Source organism: Uranotaenia lowii, chromosome 1 (genome assembly GCF_029784155.1).
Source record: "Uranotaenia lowii strain MFRU-FL chromosome 1, ASM2978415v1, whole genome shotgun sequence".
In the NCBI taxonomy this organism is placed as follows: domain Eukaryota; kingdom Metazoa; phylum Arthropoda; class Insecta; order Diptera; family Culicidae; genus Uranotaenia; species Uranotaenia lowii.
This window is the reverse complement of record NC_073691.1, coordinates 35,444,502-35,459,896: the sequence shown is the minus strand read 5'-3', so window position 1 is coordinate 35,459,896 and position 15,395 is coordinate 35,444,502. Positions and strand designations below refer to the sequence as shown.

The 15,395-nt window shown below is 31.0% G+C and overlaps 1 protein-coding gene across 1 annotated transcript in view; it reads right to left on the bottom strand.

Moving 5' to 3' along the window:
- Positions 1–15,395, bottom strand: part of LOC129739417 (RYamide receptor-like) — a 588,515-nt gene that overhangs the window by 19,779 nt on the left and 553,341 nt on the right. Inside the window, exons 6-7 of the mRNA XM_055730867.1 lie at positions 8,455–8,695; positions 483–571 (exon numbers count right to left, since the gene is read on the bottom strand). Of these exons, the coding sequence (XP_055586842.1) occupies positions 483–571; positions 8,455–8,695 (330 nt within the window). The remainder of the gene's footprint in view (positions 1–482; positions 572–8,454; positions 8,696–15,395) is intronic.

Here is a 15,395-nt window from a genome sequence, read left to right as displayed (position 1 = left end):
TTTGATTTAAACCTTCGATTCTTGACGTCCATCGGCCATGGGGTGTTTCCTCAAAATAGAAACCAAAAAAAAAAAAAAGAGTAAGCAGCCTGGGCTGCATTTCAAGAAAGGAAAGACCAAAATTTTTTCCCAACTTTCCGGGGCTCGGCGTTCATGTTTGAATTCTAAATGAACGAGACTTCTGGGAAGGTTTACGTGCACCCCATACCGGAATAGAATGAGGACCAATGGAAGGGACATTATTCAAAGTATTTTCAAATTGTTTGAATACTTCAACGGTGAATTTGTCATTGGGAACGGATTTTAACCAAGAATAGGAAAAAATTAAATAATTGCATGGATTATGAGTTGAAAATATTTAAAAGTGGCTCCAGAGAGTCATTTTTAATCAATTGAACCAAGTATCATAAGAATCAACCTGTTTGGAAAGAAGACTTAAATTAAAACTGAAATAACCAATCGAAATAACCTATGAAACTTACCTGATGGACGTTGAGATTTGTCTTCCGGCGGGTGCTTATGTACGTGGTACATGTGTTAACTCGATGCAGATGCGATACTTCATCGATTCCTACCGGAGTGAGCGTCAAAATTGAGTGAAAAATTGAGAAAAAAAAGGGAAAACAAAAAAAACTAAATGAGTATCTGTTATGAAGTTTTTTTTATGTACAAGCAACTTTAAACCAAATTCGACTGGTAGCAATCAAACAAGATCACAGAAAAGCCCATTTTTGTTTCGAAAAAAAATTAAAATGCCTGAAGAAGAAATTTCAATTATGCTATGGAAGTAGGAAATGATAACGATTTTTTTTTTCTTCAAATGAAAGGACGAGAAACAAGGCAAAATTCGCAGAACAAGTTCGTTGCAATGAAAAATGAAGCGAATTTCGACTCAAAAATTTAATTATCAATATTGCCGGAGGAATTTTAATTCAACTAGCGCGTCCAATATGGAAATTCGTGGAAAACTTGCCCAGTCAAGTGCTTTGAGATGGTAATTATCATATTTATCAGGTGTCATCATTTTTTCAATTTCCTGAAAGTGATCCTTTTTGTTATCAATATTTATTAAAATCTAACAAAAAATCTAATAAAATATTTTGTTCTGTAATTTCATCATCTTTTCCTTCAAATTTCACCCTTCGACGCATTCAACTTTTTCGACCCCCATCCCGATCCCGTGGCAAGTGGCATTGGGCATAAACCTCAAAGTTTCCACCTGGTTGGCGTCTGTTTTCCTCAACGCCTCACTCAACCAGCCGCAGTTCCATCGATTGAAAGCCAAATCAGCCCGATCCAGCTGCGGAAAACGGTCCGGAAATCCTCCCTCGATCCTGGCCAGTTGATTGTGGGACACGTGGATCCATTTCAGGACGAGGGCATTCAAATTTTGAAGATTCAAAGACTTCAGCTGATTGCCATGAAGCACCAGTTCCTTTAAGGCCGGAAGATTGACCGCTTTACTCAAAGCCACCGATTGAATTTGGTTGTGTCCCAGGTTAATTTTGTGCAGGGACTCCAGGTTGTCAAGTTGATCGAAATTCACCGCAAGAATCTCATTTTCACAAAGATCTAGCACATGTAGTCGTTTCAGATGCTGGACGTTATCCGGAACTGCCGTCAGTTTCCCTTGCACGTCTAGCAGCTCCAACACAAAGTTATCTTCCGCTTCGATCTGCACCGTTTGAAGATCACTTCTCAAGCAGGTTAAAGAACGTAAGGTTGATTTGAGATACACTTTTGAATTTGTTCCATCCAGAATGGAAAGATGCTCGGTAATCCGGTCGGCCAAACTCCGGGAGAAATCCGGAACATTACAATCCTGCAAGGTAATATTCGGTTTGGCAGGGAACTTGAAGTCTTCGGGAAGAGGACGGGTCAAGTCCATTCCGGATATTATGCATCCTTCATCTTTGGAACAAGATATACTTTTTCCTCCCTGAACGGAAGCAAGACTAGCAACTCTGAAGAAGTTGAAAAAACTTTTTTAAATATATTATCAATGAGAATTAACACAAAAACTTACACCAGAAAAACTAAGATCTTCATACTTGAGAAGAAGCGTCTCAAATGAATCGGAAATCTCAAAACAAAAATCTAGCGAATGCGGCAAAACTTGATCTATGATCTGTGTGAGCTGTCTTGAGACGTTACAAGTATAAATTGAAAGTCTTCCGGTTAATAGTGGGCTTAAATCCTTAGAAAATTTAACGTTGATCAATTGAAAGTACTGTTCCCTTCACTAAAATAGATGGAAATTATCTGTTGGCGGTTAGAGCCTTGAAACAAAATTTTGACATCAATGAGACATTTTGCTCCACATTATCCCTACATCAATAGCGGTAGTTGCTGTGAGCAGTGTCAACAGATCAATTATAGACAAGACGGTTTGCCTTGCCGGCGTTGTTTTGAGCTCCTAGTTAGTTGAAGGTAATTTCTGTCTTATTATACAACTGATAACAGAAAACATAAACAGACTTAGTTTCAAAAGAATCAGAAAAAAGCACTTCTACCTTCGAATAAAATTGAAAACTTGAGCAAATTGACCAAACTTTTCGAAAATGTCAAAAATGTCACAAACGTCATTAATGTCGAAAATGTCAAAAATGTCAAAAATGTCAAAAATGTCAAAAATGTCAAAACTGTAAAAAATGTAAAAAATGTCAAAAATGTCAAAAATGTCAAAAATGTAAAAAATGTCAAAAAAGTCTAAAATATCAAAAATGTCAAAAATGTCACAAATGTCAAAAATGCCAAAAATGTCAAAAATGTCAAAAATGTCAAAAATGTCAAAAATGTCAAAAATGTCAAAAATGTCAAAAATGTCAAAAATGTCAAAAATGTCAAAAATGTCAAAAATGTCAAAAATGTCAAAAATGTCAAAAATGTCAAAAATGTCAAAAATGTCAAAAATGTCAAAAAAGTCAAAAATGTCAAAAATGTCAAAAATGTCAAAAATGTCAAAAATGTCAAAAATGCCAAAAATGTCAAAAATGTCAAAAATGTCAAAAATGTCAAAAATGTCAAAAATGTCAAAAATGTCAAAAATGTCAAAAATGTCAAAAATGTCAAAAATGTCAAAAATGTCAAAAATGTCAAAAATGTCAAAAATGTCAAAAATATCAAAAATGTCAAAAATGTCAAAAATGTCAAAAATGTCACAAATGTCAAAAATGTCAAAAATGTCAAAAATGTCAAAAATGTCACAAATGTCAAAAATGTCAAAAATGTCAAAAATGTCGAAAATGTCAAAAATGTCAAAAATTTCGAAAATGTCAAAAACATCAAAAATGCCAAAAATGTCAAAAATGTCAAAAATGTCAAAAATATAAAAAATTTTAAAAATGTCAAATAAGTCAAAAATTCCAAAAATGCCAAAAATTTCAAAAATGTCAAAAATGTCAAAAATGTCAAAAATGTCAAAAATGTCAAAAATGTCAAAAATGTCAAAAATGTCAAAAATGTCAAAAATGTCAAAAATGTCAAAAATGTCAAAAATGTCAAAAATGTCAAAAATGTCAAAAATGTCAAAAATGTCAAAAATGTCAAAAATGTCAAAAATGTCAAAAATGTCAAAAATGTCAAAAATGTCAAAAATGTCAAAAAAGTCAAAAATGTCAAAAATGTCAAAAATGTCAAAAATGTCAAAAATGTCAAAAATGTCAAAAATGTCAAAAATGTCAAAAATGTCAAAAATGTCAAAAATGTCAAAAATGTCAAAAATGTCAAAAATGTCAAAAATGTCAAAAATGTCAAAAATGTCAAAAATGTCAAAAATGTCAAAAATGTCAAAAATGTCAAAAATGTCAAAGAAGTCAAAAATGTCAAAAATGTCAAAAATGTCAAAAATGTCAAAAATGTCAAAAATGTCAAAAATGTCAAAAATGTCAAAAATGTCAAAAATGTCAAAAATGTCAAAAATGTCAAAAATGTCAAAAATGTCAAAAATGTCAAAAATGTCAAAAATGTCAAAAATGTCAAAAATGTCAAAAATGTCAAAAATGTCAAAAATGTCAAAAATGTCAAAAATGTCAAAAATGTCAAAAATGTCAAAAATGTCAAAAATGTCAAAAATGTCAAAAATGTCAAAAATGTCAAAAATGTCATAAATTTCAAAAATGTCAAATATGTCGAAATGTCAAAAATGTCAAGAATGACAAAAATGTCAAAAATGTCAAAAATGACAAAAATGTCAAAAATTTCAAAAATGTCAAAAATGCCAAAAATGTCAAAAATGTCAAAAATGTCAAAAATGTCAAAAATGTCAAAAATGTCAAAAATGTCAAAAATGTCAAAAATGTCAAAAATGTCAAAAATGTCAAAAATGTCAAAAATTTCAAAAATGTCAAAAATGTCATAAATGTCAAAAATGTCAAAAATGTCAAAAATGAAAAAAAAAATGTCAAAAATGACAAAAATGTTAAAAATGTCAAAAATGTCAAAAATGTCAAAAATGTCAAAAATGTCAAAATCTCAAAATGTCTCAAATGTTAAAAACGTCTAAAATGTCAAAAATGTCAAAAAATTTCAAAAATGTCAAAAATGTCAATATTGACAAAAATGACAAAAATGACAAAAATGACAAAAATGACAAAAATGACAAAAATGACAAAAATGACAAAAATGACAAAAATGACAAAAATGACAAAAATGACAAAAATGACAAAAATGACAAAAATGACAAAAATGACAAAAATGACAAAAATGACAAAAATTACAAAAATGACAAAAATGACAAAAATGACAAAAATGACAAAAATGACAAAAATGACAAAAATGACAAAAATGACAAAAATGACAAAAATGACAAAAATGACAAAAATGACAACAATGACAAAAATGACAAAAATGACAAAAATGACAAAAATGACAAAAATGACAAAAATGACAAAAATGACAAAAATGACAAAAATGACAAAAATGACAAAAATGACAAAAATGACAAAAATGACAAAAATGACAAAAATGACAAAAATGACAAAAATGACAAAAATGACAAAAATGACAAAAATGACAAAAATGACAAAAATGACAAAAATGACAAAAATGACAAAAATGACAAAAATGACAAAAATGACAAATATGACAAAAATGACAAAAATGACAAAAATGACAAAAATGATAAAAATGACAAAAATACAAAAATGTCAAAAATGTCAAAAAATGTCAATAATGACAAAAATGACCAAAATGACAAAATTGATAAAAATGACAAAAATGACAAAAATGACAAAATTACAAAAATGACAAAAATGACAAAAATGACAAAAATGACAAAAATGACAAAAATGACAAAAATGGCAAAAATGGCAAAAATGACAAAAATGACAAAAATGACAAAAATGACAAAAATGACAAAAATGACAAAAATGACAAAAATGACAAAAATGACAAAAATGACAAAAATGACAAAAATGACAAAAATGACAAAAATGACAAAAATGACAAAAATGACAAAAATGACAAAAATGACAAAAATGACAAAAATGACAAAAATGACAAAATTACAAAAATGACAAAAATGACAAAAATGACAAAAATGACAAAAATGACAAAAATGACAAAAATGACAAAAATGACACAAATTACAAAAATGACAAAAATTACAAAAATGACATAAATGACAAAAATGACAAAAATGACAAAAATGACAAAAATGACAAAAATGACAAAAATGACAAAAATGACAAAAATGACAAAAATGACAAAAATGACAAAAATGACAAAAATGACAAAAATGACAAAAATGACAAAAATGACAAAAATGACAAAAATGACAAAAATGACAAAAATGACAAAAATGACAAAAATGACAAAAATGACAAAAATGACAAAAATGACAAAAATGACAAAAATGACAAAAATGACAAAAATGACAAAAATGACAAAAATGACAAAAATGACAAAAATGACAAAAATGACAAAAATGACAAAAATGACAAAAATGACAAAAATGACAAAAATGACAAAAATGACAAAAATGACAAAAATGACAAAAATGACAAAAATGACAAAAATGACAAAAATGACAAAAATGACAAAAATGACAAAAATGACAAAAATGACAAAAATGACAAAAATGACAAAAATGACAAAAATGACAAAAATGACAAAAATGACAAAAATGACAAAAATGACAAAAATGACAAAAATGACAAAAATGACAAAAATGACAAAAATGACAAAAATGACAAAAATGACAAAAATGACAAAAATGACAAAAATGACAAAAATGACAAAAATGACAAAAATGACAAAAATGACAAAAATGACAAAAATGACAAAAATGACAAAAATGACAAAAATGACAAAAATGACAAAAATGACAAAAATGACAAAAATGACAAAAATGACAAAAATGACAAAAATGACAAAAATGACAAAAATGACAAAAATGACAAAAATGACAAAAATGACAAAAATGACAAAAATGACAAAAATGACAAAAATGACAAAAATGACAAAAATGACAAAAATGACAAAAATGACAAAAATGACAAAAATGACAAAAATGACAAAAATGACAAAAATGACAAAAATGACAAAAATGACAAAAATGATAAAAATGTCAAAAATACAAAAATGTCAAAAAATGTCAATAATGACAAAAATGACCAAAATGACAAAATTGATAAAAATGACAAAATTGACAAAAATGACAAACATGACAAAAATGATAAAAATTTCAAAAATTCCAAAAATGACAAAAATGACAAAAATTACAAAAATTACAAAAATTACAAAAATTACAAAAATTACAAAAATTACAAAAATTACAAAAATTACAAAAATTACAAAAATTACAAAAATTACAAAAAATACAAAAATGACAAAAATTCAAAAAATTACAAAAATTACAAAAATTACAAAAATTACAAAAATTACAAAAATTACAAAAATTACAAAAATTACAAAAATTACAAAAATTACAAAAATTACAAAAATTACAAAAATTACAAAAATAACAAAAATAACAAAAATTTCATTAATTTCATAAATTTCAAGAATGTTTAAATTGTCAAAAATGTCAAGATTGGCAAAAATGTCAAAAATATCAAAAATGTCAAACATGTCAAAATTTTCATAAATATCAAAAATGTCAAAAATTTATAAAATGTCAAGATGTTAAAAATGTCAAAAATGTAAAAAATGTCAACAATGTCAAAAATATCAACAATGTCAAAAATGTTTAAAATGTCAAAAATGAGTTAGTCAGTACAATTTTTCTTTCATTTCACGTTTTTTGGTGATCGTTCGATTCAGAAAAAAGTGGTTGATAACATTAACAACAATTTAACATTCATACCAGTGGTGTAGCAGAAGACTGGTTATCTGATTTAATGTTTACTTTTTCGGCTAGTTTTCCACGAAATGTGTTAGATTGATTTGTTAGGAATTTAAAGATGGGCTTTTCGTGATCCAATTGATTACCAACTAAGGGAGAATGAATGAATAACACTCAAGCAATGTTTTCCAGATTTTGAATTTGGTGCCCCATCAGTAACGAATATGTCGGTACGATTTGTTTCCTTTAGCGATCCCATTAATTTCAGATTTTTTTCAAGCTCTGAAGTCCTCGACAACACCCATTTAAAATAATTTTTCAATTAAAACAAAAGCCATCCACTTAAAAATAGTAAGTAGTAGCTGGAGGCAAGCTCTACCTTCATAAAGTAACTACAACAAAGTGAGAAAAGCGTTGTTGATTCAAGTTGATGCGACAAGCTTTTTGAGATGAATCTCTATGAATACTAGCTAGAATGTTCGTTCATTAACTTGAAAGCAATCGGGAAAACTTTGCGTCCATGATGATTGTCATTAACAGTAAGTGGAATGTTAATAGTTTCCTTGTGTGAGTAATCGAAAAAATGGATGGTTGATGTGGTTGGTTGCTTTAAAAAAATATATTCACTAGGAGATTGATGTTTAGTTTGTAAGTTTAATGATGAGCTGTTGATTGAATGTTAAAAACTTTTGCTAAAAAAGACTAACCTAAAGTCATATATTACTTTTTCACATTAACCCAAAAAATGGAATTTTGTGATTTTATTTCCTGAATATTGTGAGCTTTGATGTCACATGATTGAACTTCAGCGCCAAAGCGGTGCAAAAAGCTTTAAACTATCCTTAAAAAAATACAACTTCAACAACGAACGGAATAAGAAAACTGTAACGGTTGGGAATCGAAAAACCACAATCAGATGTGAATGGAAGGTTGGCTGATTTATGTGTTGTGTATGATTTCTGTAATATTGTGTGTGCGTTTTTTTGTTGTTATCATGACCATGTCATATATCATAACATATTTTGCTATTAGATGTAGGTTATGTTAGCTTGGGTGGCACCTAACTCGCACTCTGGCCTTGGCGGACAGTGCCCTGAGGCCGGCGACATTTGCGGCGGCATTGGTTTGGTGGTTTGTCGAGAAAAAGTCGCCCCCCTTATTGATCTCACCGGCGAGGGCCACCGAAGAGCCGACGTTCCGGCCCAGCTGGCTTGGGACCTTGTGCCGGATGCAGCAACAGAGCTGCTGAAGTCCGGGAACCCCGTGGAGCACCAGGATGAATCCGGACCGGAAGCGCGCGTTCATGTAGCAGTAGATGATCGGGTTGTAGCAGCTGTGGGACATCGCCAGCCAGTGGAAACCGAACCATACGTAGGGCAGCAGGTCCCAGCTGGTGTCCACGTTGACTATCTGCAAGCCAGCGAACCGGAATCGGGGGAGAAAAACGAGAGCAAAACGGGAAAATTGATTTAATATTAAATTTATAATGGCGGGTGGAATGGGTTCCGAGAATAAGGAAACACTGTTGACATTCGATTTTCCCCAAGGAGACAATGGATAATGAACATTTCTATTAGGAGGAGTTTTGAGATTGAAATGGATTATCGAAGAATATGAATTTATGGTTTTGATTTTAATAAGAATTAGAAACAAAATGCTAGAATAAAATATAAATTTTGCATCAAAGGCATAACAATATAAATAGTTTTGGAAATACAAAAGTAAACAGATGTGAACAGTGCAGCTATTGAAACGTTCAAACAAATTTAGTTGATATTGGTATTATTTTGATACGGATTTATAAAATAAGAAACAAAAACCATGAGTTAAGATAGATTTTTGAGATTTTTTTTTTATTCGATTCATTTCAATATAAATTTATTTCTTTTATCTGCATTTCAGCTTTGCGAATAAAAAAGTATACAGTTTAGATCACCTACAATTTTGCTTTGACAAACTTTCTCAATAAACAATTTTTAGTAATTTAACTTTCTTTTTGCTTCTGATAACACTAGTTTACAAAATTTGAAAAAAATCGTGAACTTTATAGACCGACCTATATTTTTAATGTGAAACTGTGTGCTGAATCCTAAACTGAAATTCAAAAAATCTCAGTAGAACAGTTTTTGAGTTATGCTCCAAATATGAAATTTTGGAAAAATAAAAAAAGTACTTGAACTCAGATTCAAATATCTTGGTCTGCTTAACATGAATTTGAAATCTTTTTTTTGCATATTACAGGTGAATAAATTTGCTATTGATCACTTGAACTTTATTCCTACGTATGATCAAAGGTATTGTTGATATAAGTGACTTTATAATAGAAAAAAAAATGAAAAAACGCATTTTTTTTAAGAGAAAGTTTTAGACTCGATGGAACCATTTAAAAAAATCTGATTTTCTATTGATCTTAAATGTCAATTAAAATCAAAGATTTCAAGTGGTTTTTTGTCAAATTCAGGTGAAAATTTAAAAAGTTATGGTTACTTTACCACAACAGTAATTTTTGCATTTTTGGTGATTTAGCGAACTACAGGGTACTTTTTTCTCATAAGCCGATCGTTTTTAGTAAACAATTTTCTTAAATTCTAAATTGAGACAAATATTCCACTTGAAGACTGCAACTCGATTGGAGTTGAAACGAAAAAGTTATTGCGGTTCAAAGATTGTGCTTTGGCTGCAAATTGTCAAATGCAATGAGTACTTTTTACGCATTGCGTTCTACACGAGAAGTTTCGGCCAGAATACAATCTTTGAACCGCAATAACTTTTTTGTATCAAGTACACAACATGGGTATGGGGTGAAAGGGCTTTACTTAGGCTTGCCAGATACTTTCAGAAAAAAGCGGGACATTTCACGAAAAAAAAAGCGGGAAACAGCCGAAAAAAGCGGAACATTTAAGCAACTCTTAAAGAAGCCTAATGTGTAGCCTTATACACGCTTGTACACGGTCCTTTTTTAAACTATAAATTAATTATGATCGAGTTTCAAAACATAGTTCGATTCTATGAACTTTAAGTTAAGTACCCTTTTTCCTCCTTGCGATGGTTCAAAACGGAATTCGAACTGCGAACTCAGAATTGATTCCTTTTTTCCTTCAACGAGGGAGCAAAGCTGAGTTCGACCTCATAAACTAAAAATTGAATTCTCTTTTTTGGACTGAAAACACTTATTAGCGAGTTCACTTCGAACCGGAACAGCAACCAACGAACACGACGCAAAATTTTGTCGTTCCGGAACAATTACCGGAGCTATGAAGAATCTTCATGATGGAATGTCCACCGTGTCAGCGTAAAATTCTGACCGTCATTGTCATCATATGGTGAGCGGGTTGGAATGTCCGGAAACTTCCGGATGTTATTTAATTCCCGTGGGAAGTAACACCCGGGAGTTTTCTGTGGCCGGGAGTGTCAAAACTTTCCACCGCTCTGAAATTGTACTGCAATGTACCGGAACAGCGAAATTCGGGGAATAAAAATTGTTACCATTCTTTAATTCTCTGAAAATAAGCAACCCTCAAAAAAAAGGATAAATTTGAGTGTGGCTGCCGAAATCTTTGTATTGAGTATGCCTATCAGAACTTAGTTTTGCAATTGCCCAGTCGAACTCAAAGTAAAGGGCTGCCACTGAAGTGCTGTTTGAACCAAAACTACTTAACCAAAAACTACTTTAAAAAAGGAGCGTGAACGTATACCATTAGCCAAAGTTGTTTATAAACTAAAGTTTTTCTCACAAGACTTCTATTTACACGGTGTTTTGCCATTTGCACCGTTATTTTCCACTGTTAACACGTAATTTGAGAGAAAATATTTCAAGTCGAACATGTAAACGGTTGATTTGAAACCGCATAAAAACCTTGACTTGGTGTAACCTTTGTGTAATTTGTATAAGAATTAGTTTATTTGGTAATTTGTTTAAAAATTTTAAACCTCAAGAAAACTTCCAACTTTATGTACTGGACAATTGAGTTGAAAAAGGTGACTGGTGTATAATAGATGGCAATTTAATTAAGATTCCGGCGAAATAATTAATCTTCATAATTCTATAATCTATAATTATTTGGAAGCAACTTAAACAAAATTTTCTTCATAAATGGATTTAACGTGCTCCTAGAACACTTAACTGAACCATTATCTTACTATAATTCTATGAGCTTTTGAGTTATTCAGTACTGTCTTATATAAGTCATGGAAAAATGCTGCTTATTTTGAGAAAAAGAATCGATGATGAATCATCGACTACTTGAAAATCATAATTTCATTCAGCTTAGAGGTTCTTCAAACCTTTGAATATAAGTGAGAAAAAGAACAATTGGAAAGAATTTCTATCTATCACAAAATTCAAATTTTTATGTTTGATTTTTTTCCAGTGTTGATCAGTAAACTTTGTGAATAATGTTCCAAGTAAAAAAGCGGAACATTTTAAGGAGTGGCTTGGTTTTGGCGGAACATTGATTGAACATTCATTTTAGGTATAAAGTCAGTTATAGAATGAAACACATCTTACCTATCGACTACTTATGGGATTCGAAACCAAAAGTTTTCTTGTCGATACCGGGGATCGAACCCAGTACGCCTGGTATACCAGTAACAGACTCGCGCCAGGCTATCCACTAGACTACATCGGCGCTGTATCATTAGGCATTTTTTTGATACATTTATTTCTCGATTTCTGACTGTTTTAAAAAAAGTATTTTTTTTTTATTTTGAAAAACTGTGGGGAAATGTGGGCCACCAAATCAAAATTGACTAGATAACGTGCATAGTTTATGAGTTGACCCAAAGCTGAAATTTCATAATTCATTTAGTTATTTTAAAGCAATTTCAGATGAAAAAATAAAAAAGAGAGTTGTGTTTGATCAAATAGTTTCTAATTCCTGGCTCGCGAACGTTTCGGCTACATTCCTTGTATAGGATTTATGTTCATCTCTATCGGATTGACAAAAATGGACAAAATATTTTTAAAACTCTTTCTTTGGCATGAGAAAACTTTGCAGATATGAAAAACGTATTTTAAGTTCTGAATGTGCACAAAAACACTAAAATATAGGTGGCCCAAGCTACCCCACAAAATGTGGCCCACGATTCCCCACAAGCTATAATTTGCAAATTGGTTGCGTTTTAGTGACTTATTGATGTCCTCCTTTTCCTTATGAAAGAACATGACGAAACTAAGATCATAAATGTGGTAGATAGATGCACGAAAATGAAAACAATGAACAGACTTAACATTCCTTTTTTATAAAAAGGATGTGTATGTTTGAAAAGTCGCAAACTGTGATGGCAGATAAATGTTTTAATGAACTGTGGCAATGTAATTACTGTATTGCTTGTAGTGGTGAGCTTGGACAAAAAGCGGAAAGAAATCACTACTACATTTGTAAATCATGGTTAAGAATATTTGGTGGGAGTTGGGTGACGGTTGGTAAAATCAGTCTTTAAACGAGTTTTGGACCGATGGACGTGACGTGTTTCTCCATTCAGGAGATTCCATAGCGAGGTTTTGGTTTGAAGCTACGAGCATATTTTTGTTATGTTCTTTAGGTCTCCAACGGATGAAATTTTGCAGGTGCTTGTTTAATTATGTGTGTTCATTTTTTTTAGGCTAGTTGAATTGAAGAAGCATATGATACGTACATAAGTCAACAACATATAGAAAAAACATGTTACGTAAAGCGACGACGATGACAGTAGGGTTGAGATTTTTATATCAACACACTCCTGAGATATTTAGAGTGGCCCACATTACCCCACTCTCCCCTAGTGATAATTTTCGTTTTTATCTTTTAATTTAAAACAAAACTATATATTGTTAGGTTAATTGAGGCCTTTTATCAATAGCAAAGTTAATTGTTTAATACTCAGATATTAGATTCTTTGGCAATATCATGCCTGTTTTTTTTTTCACAAAATATACTTAGCTGGGGTGATGGGTGTAAAGCCTAGTCCACACTAGGAGACGGTTCGTCTCGAGACGATCTCAGTGCCTCCCATTTTCTTCGGGAGACACTGAGACCGTCTCAAGTTTCCAACAACAACAACAGACAACAAAGTTCGTCTCATAACAAAAATCGCAGTTCATGTTGCCTAGTGTGGACTAGGCTTAACGTTTTATGTTACGAAAAGGAAAGCTTTAAAAAAGGAAAAAGATACGTAATCAAACACTGGCTTAAGCGCCAAAATTCTACTAAGAATTTTGCCAGTACTCGCTTTCCAATTTGCCCGGCTGCTAGCGGGAAGTCGTGAGTCCGCTGCTAGTTATTCGGAACTGTTCAGTTAGATTCAAAAACTTTCTAGAGTTACGAAAGATCTATTAGATTATAATCTAAACTAATTGGCCAAATCTTAAAAAAATACAAAATAAGTGAGAGCTCTCACAGATCAGCTTTCGGTCCGACAGGAGCGGCATCCTTCAGCTGAATCCGGATTCCTTGACGCAATCAATATACTGAAAAAGGCCGATGGTGTTCTGCCAAGTCACGGATTTTTGTAAGTGATCATCAAAATAGGAATCCACAATGAAAAACTTACTCGGCCTTTCTGCATTCGCGTACTCGGTCGCGTGAGAGCGATCTTCGTTGACCTCTTTCGAAATATTTTCTGGCAGTGAAACTTTATACAAATGACTCTAAAATTCAGAAACGAAACATTTCATCTCAACTTTTTAAAATTTTATAACAGATATAATTTTGAAACTGTTTATAAAACCAGGAACATCTTGAATATTTCGTTCGTTATCATCCGGATATTAAAAACTATTTAAACTTCATATGTTTACTTGAAATTTTTGAAAAATGGTGATTAGAAAAGTTGATGCAACATTTAAACTAAAAGATTCGCATTAGTTGTTTCTCCGATGAAAGACACGGATTCCAAGAGAATTTTTCAATTTAAAGGTTGATGTTCCGATGAAAGACTCGGTTGTTCTCATGTGATTTCGATGAAAGATTCCAATATTATTGGGAAACCAATGAAAGACTCGGATTCTTAGAGATTTTTTCGATGAAAGATTCGGTTTATATTTGAGTAATTTTGAAAAGAGACTCGGATAATTGCTACTAAGTTATTTAGACCGGTTAAAAAACGCCAAATCTTCCGTATAATTCTTGGATTATTTTTCGATGATTCCGTTACTTGGTTTGGAAAGACTGGACATGGTTTTGAAGAAAATAAAATCCCGAAATGGTAAACGAGACATGAATATATAAAATAAAGAAGCGATGGAGATAAACAAAAATATATAAATGAGAGAAAAAAGATCAGAAAGAAGATAAAGCAAAAATAATGAAAGATTAAGAGAAAAAAAGATCTGATAAAAAGTTTCATAAGACACAGCAGATAAAAAAAAGAGAGAAGATTACTGACAACCAAGGAAAAGAGAAGTATTGAGAAGGAAAACAGAAAAAAAAGAAAAACAAAAAAGATTTAAAAAAAGATAATTTTTAAAAAAATTTAATAAAAATAAGATACAAAAAAATTAATAAGACGATAGAACAAGGCAGATGAAGAAAGCAGTAAGTAAAGAGTTTAGTGTGAGAACAAGCAAATTTCATTAAAAAATGGAGAATAGAGATTAAAACTAATATAAAAAAAATGTGTTGATATTCGGAGAGAAATAAAATGAGCAGAACAGAAGTATGAAGAAACATAAAAAACTAATATGTATAAAAATTTAAAAAAAAATATGAAAATTAAAGTTATGATCAAAGAGCAAAGACTTCAGAGAAACGGTAAACCTAAAGAGAAGTAAAAAAAGAAGAACAAAATTTAAATTAAATCAAGGATGGAAAAGTGATCACAGTGAATTGAAGTAAGAAAGTTAACTGAAATTGAATGGGATTTCAAAGAGAAAATAGCTGAGAGAGAAGAGAGATGATGAAAGAATGGATTAAATCCTGATAAAATATATGAAGAAAGTTTACGTATGGGCTTGGATATTTATTACTGTATTATTTTGATCAGTAGGAAAACTCAGCTAATTTTACGCAAAATTTTTGTGTGAGAATTAAGCTTAGTCGGTATAAGTCGTTGGAAGACTCGCTTCGATTTTGTGCTGTGTCAAACTATTATTACATTTGTTAAACCGATAGTAGAAAAACATCAATGAAGG